We start from the raw sequence: 13885 nt of genomic DNA on the forward strand, positions 1-13885 counted from the left end.
TAACAACTCTAAAGAGAGCATCCCAGCAAGGATAACATAAAATGTAAAGGTTTTGGCCTCCTTACAGCTACTGGTCTGAATATATTTATCTAATTATTATATTTATGTTAGTGAACACTTGTTTCTTGTGTTATTAGTTATGCCTCTTTCATTAGCAATCAAATATCCTCTACCCTGTGAATCAAAAAATTGTCTTATTGTTTTCTTTATCTAGAATGAAGTATATACCTTTTGGTCTTTAAAGATTTTTTTTTAGTGAAAAATGTTTTATTGCATTTACGTGGTCCAGGTTATACGACCATTTACAATTTATTAAGAAATGATAATACGTATAAATTTTCCGTAGTTAACATACTATTTCATGTGTGTATTTCCCCCCAAATCTTGCTCACTTTGGGAAGAAACTTTATATACTATTAGCATAAGATGTAATTTTCTAGATCATTCTAATTGAAGAGACAAATGTTTATTATGTTATTGTACCATAAAACCAAAAAATATTTTGATACTGTATTCTAAGATTTCAATGATTTTTAGATGCAGCTTGAAAATTCTTAATAATTCAGTTTACAGTGTATACATACAGGGTGGACAAAAGTAGGTTACTCTTCTTAGTATGTGAAACACAGAGTTTATTCTTGTCCTATTATTTATTAATGATTGGTATTATTTTCCATACAAACAACTGTAAACCTATTTCCCCCCACCATGTTTATCGTAATTTATATTTCTATGTCTAGGGTACATTATGTATTATGATTCTTAATTTTGTTAACTGTTTAGGAAAAGAAAATCATTATGAGCATTATGGTTTGGTGAGAGGATTTGCTTTTAGATCTCATCTCTTTAAAAACAGGGTAGTTCTTACTGGAGTATTTACAAAGTCTCGCAGATCATTTGGCCTCTATTCAGACTATCCAAAAGTACTGTTTTCAGATTGGCTACCTACTAGCTGTGGGAGCTTAAGCCCAGTTATTTACCCTCTCTGTACTTCACATTTATTATCTGTAAAATAAGGAAAATACAGATACCTATCTCATAGGTTTATTGAGAAAATTAAATGGGTGAGTATGTTTAAAGCTTAGGACATAGAACAGACTAAGTGCAATATAAGTGTTTGTTAAATAACTTTGAATGACTAAAAAGGAAAGTCATTACTTTTTATTTTGTTTTGTGAACAGAGAGCAGACCGAGCAAAGAGATTTGAATTTTTACTGAAGCAGACAGAACTTTTTGCACATTTCATTCAACCTTCAGCACAGAAATCTCCAACATCTCCTCTAAACATGAAATTGGGACGTCCTCGAATAAAGAAAGATGACAAGCAAAGCTTAATTTCTGCTGGAGAGTATGTTGGCATCTCTATATATTTTCTTCCCTCTCTCTTCCTCCTGTTCCCCTTTATCCCTCTCCTCATAGACTTCTTCCCTATTCACATATTCAGTGTAATTTTATGCTAAAAAATAAGGTTATTGTTAGTGCAACTATATTTTGTAGGCAATAATATTTTTCCTTCCTAGCAGTTATTCAGTTAAACACATAGGCTGATTCTGCCAACTTATGAACAAGACCCTAGATAACTCAATGCTTTTTTTTCATGACAGACATTAGTAATGTATATTGACTTAATTGATATCATAGCATTTGGGTTGAATATGAAGTTGCTTGTTTTTTCATCTCAGCTACCGCCATAGGCGCACGGAACAAGAAGAAGATGAAGAGCTACTCTCAGAGAGTCGGAAGACATCTAACGTGTGTGTTAGATTTGAGGTGTCACCTTCGTGTGAGTACATCATGATCATGTTGGTGTTAGTTTTTCAATTTGTACATATTTATTTATTTATTTATATTAAGTAAGAGGCAGGGCAGCAGAGAGACAGTCTCCCACATGCACCCTGACTGGGACCCACCCAACAACCGCTGTCTGGAGCTGATGCTCTGCCCATCTGGGGCCGCTGCTTTGTTGCTCTGCAACCGAGCTATTTTAGTGACTTAGATGAGGCCATGACACCATCCTCAGCGCTGGCAGCCAACTTGCTCGAACCTTTCAAGCCATGGCTGTGGGAGGGGAAGAGAGAGAGAAAAAAAGAGAGCAGTCGAGAGGTGGAGAAGCAGAGTGATGGTCACTTCTCCTGTGTGTCCTGACCAGAAATCGAACCTGGGACTTCCACATACTGGCCAGATGCTCTACCACTGAGCAAACTGGCCACGACCTCAGTTTGGTTTTACAACAATTTTACTTCATTGTATTAATGGAAGTATGAGACATCATTAATTTTATTTTTTCAGATGTGAAAGGAGGACCACTGAGAGATTATCAGATTCGAGGGCTGAACTGGTTGATTTCTTTGTATGAAAATGGAGTCAATGGTATTTTGGCTGATGAAATGGTAAGGAATTGGTAGCCAAAAACACATTCTCAGTTATCAATAATTTTATTTTGTAAGTTTGAAATAACTGAGCTGAACTGTCCTTCTGAGGCCTGAAGGTTAATTTTATTTTGTTATTTTAACAAAAAAGTCATTTGCAAAGTCTAGAATTGTTTTTTTGGTAACCTCTAGAACACTTGCTTTCACTGACCACAAAATTTTTATTGAGATTTCCTCAAATGGTATTAAAAGAACTACCATATACTTTTGCTTTTTTTGCACTTTGGCTTCCAGGAAGCTCAGAGCCAAAATTAATGCTGAAATGGAGCATCTTTGTTTATTTTAATGGTCTACTCATTGTGTCCTTTGTGCCTTATTCTGTTCTTTACCTTCTAGTTTTACTGTTGTTGATTCCCCTTTATTTTTATTTTACCTTATTGTTTGTTCCATGTTTTCATCATAGGCCATCTAAAATGGATTTTCATTGTAGGCTACCTGAAATCCTTTTGGTAATGAGTCAGGGTGTGTAAACCAAATGCTAAATGAAAGAATGAATAAACCAAACACTAAACAAATAAATGTATGCATGAATGAATGTAAGTCACGCCATGTTTGAACAATCAGAAAGTGAAAAAATGGCATAAAGGATAAAATAATAGCCCTCGCTGGATAGATCAGTTGGTTAGAGCATGGTCCCAAAGCGTAAAAGTTTGCCAATTGGATCCCTAGTCAGGGCAATACAGGAACAGCTCAATGTTCCAGTCTCTCTCTTTCTCTCCCTCCTTCTCCCTCTTTTCCTCTCTCTCTGAATAAAAAAAAATTTAAAAAAAGAATAAGATTGTAAAGAGCAATGTTGAGTCTTGACAATTGAGTACCAGATGGTGGTCAGCAAATAAGCCAGGAGATTACAAATAAATAAAAGGATCAAAAAGAAAAAGTAAAGTGATTTAAGATGCTGATTTGGCTGAGGTGGGAGGATCTGAAGGTCTAGATTGGTATTTTAAGACCAAATAAATAAGATGTGATTTAAGAGAGGACAAGGGGAGTTCTAGATCTATATATATGAACCAGTGAGACCCATTTATGTTACTGCTCTTTAAAAAATTTTTTCCCCATTGATTTGAGAGAGAGAGAGAGGAAAAAGGCGGGGTGGGGGGAGAGAGAGAAGCATTAACTCGTTCCACGTAGTTGTTCCACTTAGTTGTGCATTCATGTATTGCTTCTTCTATGTGTGCTGACCTAGCATTGAACCAATGGCCTCAACACATTGGGACAATGATCTCTCCATTGAGCAACCTGGCGAGGGTTACTACTCTTGGCTGCAGCCTGTCTAAGCATGAAGACTCTAAAGAGTCTTTGTATTGAATTTATGCTGACACCAGATATGATTTTTATTTTTTAAATAAATTTTTAAGCCTTTATTCATTTTTAGAGGGGGAAGAGAGAGAGAGAAAGAAGAGGGGAAGAGCAGGAAGCATCAACTCCCATATGTGCCTTGACCAGGCAAGTCCAGAGTTTTGAACCAGTGACCTCAGCATTTCTAAGTAGATGCTTTAACCACTGTGCCACCATAGGTCAGGCAACACCAGATATGATTTAATTGCTAAAAAGAGAAAGGAGTATAGAAAATTGGGAAAAAAGCTCAAAAAATATATTAAAAGTAAGTTATAATTTTGCTATCTATAAATAACCACATTTAACATTTGAACATATTTGTTTTCAGTCCTTTTCTTTAAGATGTATTTATTTTGAGTAGTTAAGATTATATTTTGGGTATTTTGATTTTTTCACATTCATGATTTTTTTCCATATACTTTAAATATTGTTAAAAATAATTGTTATTTACTACATAATTAATCCTAGGGAAGTGCCATCATTTTATTCATCTCTTCCCTTATTGTCAATCATTTGGATCAGTTGATGTAGTGTATGTCTTTTATAATAATGCTATTATGAGAACCTTTGTAATTTAGCTATTCTGTACCTCTCAAATTATTTTCATAGGATTCCTAGAAGTGGAGTTACTTGGTTTAGGAATATAAACATTTTAAGTTTTTGATGCGTGATGCGTAGCATACATAAAACCCATCTCATTAAGTGAAATATCAGGCTAAACCCTATAAAAATAGATTTAAGTTTAGGTTTATAAAAAAAAATACATATCTTGCATTGAGATAAACTTAGAAATTGTTTTAAAAGGCTGTGCAGCATAAGAACATGTTCCCTTTCCCATGGGTTAGGTAGTAGGTTCATAGGTGGTTATTATATTATTTTTAAAAGTCCACTGGACTGGATAATCTCTAATGTCTTCTATGGCTTAAGAGTTCTGTTAAGTTCTGTTCTTTTATGGTTCCTTAGATCTTCAAGGGTGTGTGATACTCCTACAGAGCCACCTGCCCCTTGAGATGCATAGTTTGAATATTTCATGCCTGTGCTGTAGTGTTGGGGACAATGGGAAAAAACATGGGTATCTAGGCAGTGTGGTAAAAGAAATGTGTCTTTGTGAAATGCACACTCAAAATTCTTAATTTTGCAATTGGTAGAAAAATATAGTAGATTGCTTGCTTTTTTAGGAGTAAAATCTTCTCAGTAGAGAGTTGCTTTGTTAAGCAGCTATTTATTTTAAATTGATTTTTAGAGAGAGAGAGAGAGGGAGAGAGGAAGAGGAGGAGACAGAGAAAGAAACATTGATTTGTTGTTTCTTTCATTCATTCATTCATTCATTCATTCATTCATACTTGTATTGCCCTAACTGGGGATCAAACCTGCAACCTTGGTGTTTTGGGGACGATGTCTAACCAACTGAGCTACCCAGTCAGCACTTGTTGAACAACATTGTAATTTCAAATTCTTGGTTTCTTTTTTTGCTCACAGTAACTATTGAATTGGAATGGTTATATACTTAAAAACAAATCTTTTATCTTTTCCCTATGTGAGATAGTTGACAGATGTCTTTCGTGATGTCATTACTAACAAAATGTTTTATTAAATAAAAAAATAATGTTTATGGATTTTTTTTTTTGTCTTGTGATGAAAATGCAGGGTCTTGGGAAGACTTTACAAACAATTGCTTTGCTTGGTTACCTGAAACATTACCGAAACATTCCTGGACCTCACATGGTTTTAGTTCCAAAGTCTACTTTACACAACTGGATGAATGAATTTAAACGATGGGTTCCATCTCTCCGTGTCATTTGTTTCCTCGGAGACAAGGATGTGAGAGTAAGTGAGAAACAGGTTTAAAAAGGCAATCAAAAACATTGTTTGTGAGGTTAGGTTGCACACTATTGCCATCAAATATATTTAAGTTGATGGCTATTACTAAATACTTAGTTTGTGCTTATTCTAAGGCTCTGTTTTAGTGCTTTTTATATAGTAATTTCATTCTCACATTCTCACAACACTTCTATATGGTGGATTTGTTACCTACTAATAACAGACAATCCATTTTTTAAAGAAATACTATTAAATATTTTTTATTGATCTCAGAGAAAAAGGAAGGGAGAAAGTGAGACAGACAGACAGAAACATGGACCTATTTCTGTATATGCCCTGACCAGGGATCAAATTGGCAACCTTTGTGCATCAAGGAGGATGCTCTAACCTACTGAGTTTTCCAGCCAAGGCAACAATCCATTATTATGCTTATCTGCATTTACTTTTAAGTAGCTCATTAACTTAAGCATGTTTGAGTTGCACTTTTAAGTGACTTTAGTTAAAAAAGTTATTTCATTAATAATGTATCTTATTAATAACTCTATTAGTTGTGTTATTTTACACAAGAAATGTGTTCATTTCTATGATTAAGGTTTTGTGTTTAAGTTTTTGACTTTTGACTTTGACTTGTATACATGCACACATGTATGGGTACACACATATTAATGGGAGCTTTTCTCTTTGTTATGAAATCCTTGTATTTTGTGTTTATGCATAGACATAGCTTTCAGCTTTGGTCTTTGAATAGAAAAAATATATGTCTGCATGCATTCTTAGATAATATAAAAAAAACTCTGGGCCCTTGTTTAAATTATCCATTTGTCAATCTAGTAGGCCACACTTATTTTAGGAATGTAGAATTAATTTAAAAATAATGTATTGTGCAAAAATACCAAAATGAATAATCAGCTTAGGAAGCATATTATTAAAGTTTGTCTTTGTTTTGCCTGCACAGAGCATAGTTTAGAGTGTAAAGATTTATTTTATACTAGGCCCTGGCCGGTTGGCTTAGCGGTAGAGCGTCGGCCTGGCGTGTGGGGGACCCAGGTTTGATTCCCGGCCAGGGCATATAGGAGAAGCACCCATTTGCTTCTCCACCCCCTTCCCCTCCTTCCTCTCTGTCTCTCTCTTCCCCTCCCGCAGCCAAGGCTCCATTGGAGCAAAGATGGCCCGGGCGTTGGGGATGGCTCCTTGGCCTCTGCCCCAGGTGCTAGAGTGGCTCTGGTCGCGGCAGAGTGACGCCCCGGAGGGGCAGAGCATCGCCCCCTGGTGGGCAGAGCATCGCCCATGGTGGGCCTGCCGGGTGGATCTCGGTCCGGCGCTTGCGGGAGTCTGTCTGACTGTCTCTCCCCGTTTCCAGCTTCAGAAAAATACAAAAACAAAAACAAAAAAAGATTTATTCTATTTTACTTATTTTAAATAGGTTATAAAAATATATTTTCAAAAGAGTGATAGCTTAATGAATAAGTAATTTTATTTTTATCATTTTGCTTGAAGAAAAATTAAATTTATTTAAATTGAACATAAATAATTTAAATGCTGAAATCCTGAAATCATACGTTTAAAATTAGGCTTGATTTTGCCCTATGCTTAATATTCTCAGTAACAGATTAGTCACCTAGAACTCTTTCTAATCACTACTATTATTTAATGCAGTGATTTTCAACCTTTCTCATCTCATGGCACATATAAACTGCTAAAATTCTGCGGCACACCAAAAAATATATTTTGCCGATCTGACAAAAAATGGGTATAATTTTGATTTATTCACACCAGATGGTGTATTCACACCTATTGTTGTATTGGCTGTCATTTTTTTATTTGACAATCTAAGGAAAAAGGTCAGTGCACCTGACTATATAGTCAGATATTGCATGTTTTAAAAATTCGTATGTCATACCACTTCTTTTAAACTTTGTATTTCTAAAGTATTCATTTTCTTTGCCGAATGATTTCTTGATGAAGACCATAAGCAAAAGAGAAATATCTAGGCTTGTGTTTTCATGACATTTCAGTAAAAAGGTATGTCAGTGGTTTTCAACTATATCATATGGAATCCAAAAGTTTCATGGAAGCATCCCGGCAATATTTCATGACTTTTAAAGAAAGAGTAGCTGCATTTAATTTGTGACTGCCCTATCTCTATCCCCTGGGAAGTTGGCATTCTTCTGGTAACTTCAAAGCTTTTTTAATTTTGAAAACCAATCTTTAAAACAGCATTTTTCAAATTGCCACTAATAGGTTGGGAATTAATTTTAATGCATGGTGATAACAACTTCTTATACATTGAGATAGAATAGAGTAGAAAATAGTAGAGGGTTTTATACATAGTAAGGTTATGTATTGCTTTTTTTTTTCTGTGTACATACACTTGAGCATGTATATGTATACTGCATTGCAACCTAAAAGATAATTTTACTATGGGCCATTGTCAAAAGAGTTTGAAAAACAATAATTATTTAGTAAATAAATAATGTGCCCTATTCAACACTTAAGATATTGATGTTAGTATGTATTGAGAAAATCCGATCATTATGTATAGATGATTTGAGTCTTGCTACCACATAGGATAGATATATTGGATCTTCCTGGTTTCCTGACTTTCTGTAAACATTTTGTGAGGTGAATATTTTAATAATAAAAATATGTTTTAGGTTACGATAGTTTTTAAATTGAGTTGGAAAATTATTAGAGGTATTCCTGGTCATGTCTGATGCTAATGTAGTCTTGAAGTCTATAGACATATGATTCCTAAACATGTTTTTTGACCCCTTTTCCTTTTCCACTCCAGGGACATCAAATATCATGGACATAGAAACAGGAGATCTGGTTTAAGTTCTGGCTTTGCTATGGGATGTGTGATGTTAAGTAGATTTTTTTTAAAAAAAAATATTTTAAAATTTATTCTAGGGAGAGAAAGGAAGGGAGAGAGAGACAGAAACATCAATATGTTCCTGTATGTTCCCTGGCTGGGGATTGAACCCACATCTTTTGCTTATTTGGACAGTGCTCTACCCCAGTGGTCCCCAACCCCTGGGCTGAGGACTGGTACTGGTATGTGGGCCATTTGGTACCGGTCTGCAGAGAAAGAATAAATAACTTAACATTATTTCTGTTTTATTTATATTTAAGTCTGAATGATGTTTTATTTTTAAAAAATGACCAGATTCCCTCTGTTACTTCTGTCTAAGACTCACTCTCGACACTTGTCTCGGTCACATGATACATTTTTCCATCCCACCCTAAAGACTGGTCTGTGAAAATATTTTCTGACATTAAACCGGTCTGTTGCCCACAAAAGGTTGGGGACCACTGCTCTATCCAACCAAGTTATCTGGTCAGGGTCTTGAGTAGATCTTGAAGGGCCTTAATTTTGTCACCTACTAAATGGGAGCTTTTAGATTTTGTGATCTTAAATGTTTTGTCAAGATATTTAAGTCTTTTAGGTAGTTAACAAATTTCAAAAGAGAGTTAATTTAATTTAAAAATATGCATATGTTCCATGGAACTGTAGGAGGAACCATTAAACTGAATGTTTCACAAAATCAAACAAGAATTAGGTGGTGTTTGCAGGACTGAATAGGGTCTGGAGCCTTGGTTCCCTTTATTTTTGTCTCCATTCCCTAATGTCTTAATTAACTTTTTTAATATGATCACTTCCTAGGGTGAAACTGAGATTTCTACAAAGGCTTTTTTCCCCCCTGTCCTCTACTTAAAGTCAGGCAATCCTTTCATACATAGTGGACACTCAGTGAATATTTGTTGAATGAGTTATACATTCAGTATTTTGCTGCATTACTGAAGTAAAGACTTTGCAGTGAATAGTTAATTTTGTTTATGTGCTATAATTTCAGATTTATAATACTAATCAGACCCTCTTCAAATAGATTTTGCTTCTCTCCATAACTTCTGTGGTTTTATTTTGACTCATAACATCTGAAGTTCATTTCATACAAGTTAAAAATGCTATCAGTCAGCTTGGGTACCATGTTGGCCACTGTCTGTGAAGGTTTAAAAATAGTTTTAAATAATCTCACGGTTTTAAATAGACTGTGTACTAGACAGAGCAAGTCCCCTTCTATAAAGTCACATTCATAGCTTCATAACATCAGAAAGTTCATAAAAACCTGAAGAGCCTTTTATGACCTCTAACAAGTATAAGACTTGTCCCTCCTAGAAACTAAGGAACATACAAGAAATCTCAAAAAGTTGAAATCATCATGTATAATGAGTTTTTTTCCATTTGTTGAAACTATATCATGTTGGTAATGCTTAGATCTTGCTAAGAATATGGTATTCAGAAATAGTTACTGTGCCCACGTGCGTTTAGACCCCTTGTGGTACGGAGAGAGAGCCTACAATGTAATCACCTTGCTGATAGGAACTTCTGAGTTCATTGAATATGCTGTACTTGTTTAAGGGAAGCTTTTGCTTGTCTTTTGTTGACGAATACTATATTAGTATGTTATCCCAATAATTAACACTTGAGATACCATATTTTCCCATGTGTAAGACGTACCCTTTTCTGAAAAATTTGGGGTATAAAAACTGGATGCATCTTATATAGTAGTTGTAGGTTATTTTACTTGCATTTCCTGCTTTTTCACGCAGATGAGGAGTTGTCTGAATTTTAAGATGAATAAAACTTGAGTTCAATAACTTTATGTAATACTTTTTTTTTTTCAAATTTTGGGCCACAAAATTAAAAGTGTCTTATACATAGCATTGTCTTATATATGGGGAAATACCGTATCTTTGTGCCTTTTTCCATCTCTAAAATGGATGAGTCCAAATGATTCCCAATATCTGTTAGAATTCTTAGTCTTCTCTTGATATTTGAGTCTGTGATAATATTGTCAGAATACTCATTAATATAAGGAACTTTATTTTGTATTAGGCTGCTTTTATTCGTGATGAAATGATGCCAGGAGAGTGGGATGTTTGTGTTACTTCTTATGAGATGGTAATTAAAGAAAAATCTGTTTTTAAAAAGTTTCATTGGCGATACCTAGTCATTGATGAGGCTCACAGAATAAAGAATGAAAAATCTAAGGTAAGCCAGTTCCCAATATTGTCACTAAAGTTTTCTTTGAACTGTTATATGTTTAATTCTCTGCATTCAAAATAAAAAAACTGGCAGAAGACTGTGATTTTATTTATGGACTATAAATGAAAATCCATTTTTAAAAATGATTTTAAAGTTTAAATTATTGAATATAAAACAAATAAAAATTGAGCACAGTTTTTAATATGAAAATTGGGTGTTCATTTGCTATATCCATTGCAACCTAACTCTCTGTTTTGCAGCATTTTGATATTTTGGTAATATTTTTGTGCAGATGTTACTTAAATTGATTAATATTTATTGATGGGCTATATGGACTAGAAAAAACATTTCTTGGAATTATCTGACTTGTGTGAATTAGAGTGTGGTGTTAACACTGAAAAATATATTTCTTGCCATTCAACTCCATCAACAGTAGGAAAAGCATCAATTATTATGATGAACCTCTATTTGGATCACTGGGCTACTTTGGGAGAAACAGGGACAGAACTGGAGCAAAAGCACCAAGTGGATCATACTAATTTCAAATTGGAACTAATACCTGATAAAAGGATGCATGTTAGAGAATAATTGTTTAAGAGCATTATAAAAATGTGTGTTTTTATTGATAAGATTACTGTTCTTTTGGAATTTTTGTGCTTTCATTTTGGTGATCATATATTTCAAAAATTAATCTAATATGTCAGGGAAATTGGGCTCAACTCTGGTGCTTAAAAATTGCAACCAGGTCAAGTTAGAACTTGGCTAGTCATGTAGATGGCATGATTGAGAGGGTGAACAGGATGTTATTGTATAAAATGACTAGCCTGAATTCCACGGAGTTATGGCTGTTTCTGTGGATCCAAAATGGAGAAGATAAATTTTTAGAAGTAGTGTAATGGTCTCTGGTATAACTATGATCTGCATTCTTGTAAGTGTAGAAATACCTAGAGTACTTTGTTCAGTTATGCTTTACTGTGGCTATGTCACCTGAACTATAATATTTTTCCATAGACAATTTTTAAATTTTATTTTATTCAGAAATATATTGGTTGGATAAAGAACTGAATGTTGAGTATTCTAATAAACAATGCAATGCTAACATAACTATTCTTTTTCTAGCTTTCAGAGATTGTTCGTGAATTCAAGTCAACTAACCGCTTGCTCCTAACTGGAACACCGCTGCAGAATAACTTGCATGAACTCTGGGCATTACTCAACTTTTTATTGCCTGATGTCTTTAATTCTGCAGATGTAAGTTTTAAGTCTAGTTTTGTTATGTTCACAAGCGTGTGTTTTCAAGCATATAATGTAGCTTGAAATTTATAATTCTTTTTCATTTGTAATTCTTTATCTGTGCGTTTAAGTTTTCACAGAAAAGAGTTGTTAAGTACAAATTTTTCAAATGGGGATATTTAGAGGAATAATGTTTTTTTTTTCCTTTGAGATTATCATGCCTGTTAAATTTTGCCTATGTCACATTGCTGCCACAATTTATGATATGAAATAGGCTGATTTCAGAGCAGTGCATTCACAAATTTCTTTTAATTAATTTGGTAGGGCTTTCTGTAGACTGGTTTGTCAGGTTAAGTCTTTAAAATGTTATTTGGTTATCGTAGACATTAAACATTTGGTGAGTACTAAAGAGCTCATAGTATGCAATTTGGAAAAAACATTTTGTAAATGTATGATATATATGATTTTTATCATTAACATATAGTTATGAATTGAATGATTTAAGGACTTTGGAACTTGATTTTCCTCATTACTGATATTGATAATAAAAGCACCAAGTTCAGCTATCCATTGGTTTGTATACCTTATCTTACTTTTGTTTGTTTTTTATTGTTTGGTTAACATTTCATTACTATTATATGCTTCAATTCTATATTTATACTTCTACTAGATATAATGTTATGGTGTTATGGGAAGCCTAATAAAAATGTTTTAAGGAAAATCTGCTGATAGAGTTTCTGTGTAATGGGGTTCAAATTTTGTTAACTGTTATGCAGTATTTTATTTATTTTAGAAGTAAACAATATTGGCTATCACAGTTAACATTTTGAAAGTGCTTTTTAAAATGAATTCTTGCTGTGTCAATTGTATAAGAGTTTATAGAATATTGAGTTTTTGTTTAAAAAAAAGGAAAGAAAACAAACTGCACTTACTGCAGAATTTTCACCCCTCCACAGGATTTTGATTCTTGGTTTGACACTAAAAATTGTCTTGGTGATCAAAAACTTGTTGAAAGACTTCACGCAGTAAGTAATAGTAGATAAGAAAATTTAGTAATTAAACATATATGAGCAAACTAAGAAACAAACTGCCATAGAATCTGTTTGAAGTGTGGATTTGCCTCTTGGTTCAGTCTCATGGCTTCTTTCTTTCAACAATTCTGGCAGTCTCTTTGGGAAACAATCTGCACTGTTTCCTCAGCCTCTCTCTGCAATGCTTTCCCCAGTGGATAATGGGGAGTAATGGGTCCTCTCTAGTAGAGGCTGCTCACTCTCCACACCCCACAGGACCTCAAGAGCATTCTCTCAGTAATCTCCTAGTTACCTAATGCTACTTTTCAGTCACTGTGTCTCCACTGTCTTGTGTAGAACTCTTCCTTTGAGGCTCAAGTTATGTTGCAGGTCTATTCTCCATCCATTCTCTTCCCTGTCATCTGTTCATCAGGAGGTGACTTCTTCACTTTTATTAAACACCAATTTTACATTTTCTGATAACTTCTCATATCATTTGAAACCTTTCATTCATGTAACTCTTTTTATACTTATTCTTTTACCTTACAGAGATCTCCAGTCTCTTGACTTCTGCTTTTTCTCCCCACCCATCAGCCTAGTTACTTTGTTACTTTTTTCTGTACCCAGTGATGAGCCCATTTTCTATCCTTTGGACCACTCTTTTGCTAATACTGCTCCAAAACTCCCTTGGTCTCTTGATTTGCCATTTTTCTCTGAAAGTCTTAATCTGTAATAATGTAACAGTGTCTCTATCCTCTGGGTTTAAATTCTGCTTCTACCACTTACTAGCATAGGTAGGGGCCACTATAATTTCATGTTCCCTTAGATAAACTGGGATTTGATGAGGCTAGTGATCTTTTAACATGGCCTTCCACAACATTCTTTCCAATTTTCTATAATATGATAGCTATTTCACACTTTCCCCAATCTCTCCAAGATGTCTATCCGAGATGTTCCATGCCCTCTTCCTTTCTCAGCAAATTACATTATTCCTTTCTCAAAGATAAAAT

At 34.3% G+C, this 13885-nt stretch overlaps 1 protein-coding gene across 3 annotated transcripts in view; it reads left to right on the plus strand.

Annotated features, from left to right (window-relative positions):
• SMARCA1 (SWI/SNF related, matrix associated, actin dependent regulator of chromatin, subfamily a, member 1) overlaps nt 1-13885 on the plus strand; it is a 106737-nt gene that overhangs the window by 7420 nt on the left and 85432 nt on the right. For all 3 annotated transcript variants that reach the window (XM_066249521.1, XM_066249523.1, XM_066249522.1), the window contains exons 3-9: nt 1182-1348; nt 1683-1783; nt 2290-2390; nt 5412-5591; nt 10483-10638; nt 11752-11883; nt 12822-12890. In XM_066249521.1, coding sequence (XP_066105618.1) covers nt 1182-1348; nt 1683-1783; nt 2290-2390; nt 5412-5591; nt 10483-10638; nt 11752-11883; nt 12822-12890 — 906 coding nt within the window. The remainder of the gene's footprint in view (nt 1-1181; nt 1349-1682; nt 1784-2289; nt 2391-5411; nt 5592-10482; nt 10639-11751; nt 11884-12821; nt 12891-13885) is intronic.

Source organism: Saccopteryx bilineata, chromosome X, assembly GCF_036850765.1.
Source record: "Saccopteryx bilineata isolate mSacBil1 chromosome X, mSacBil1_pri_phased_curated, whole genome shotgun sequence".
Lineage (NCBI taxonomy): Eukaryota > Metazoa > Chordata > Mammalia > Chiroptera > Emballonuridae > Saccopteryx > Saccopteryx bilineata.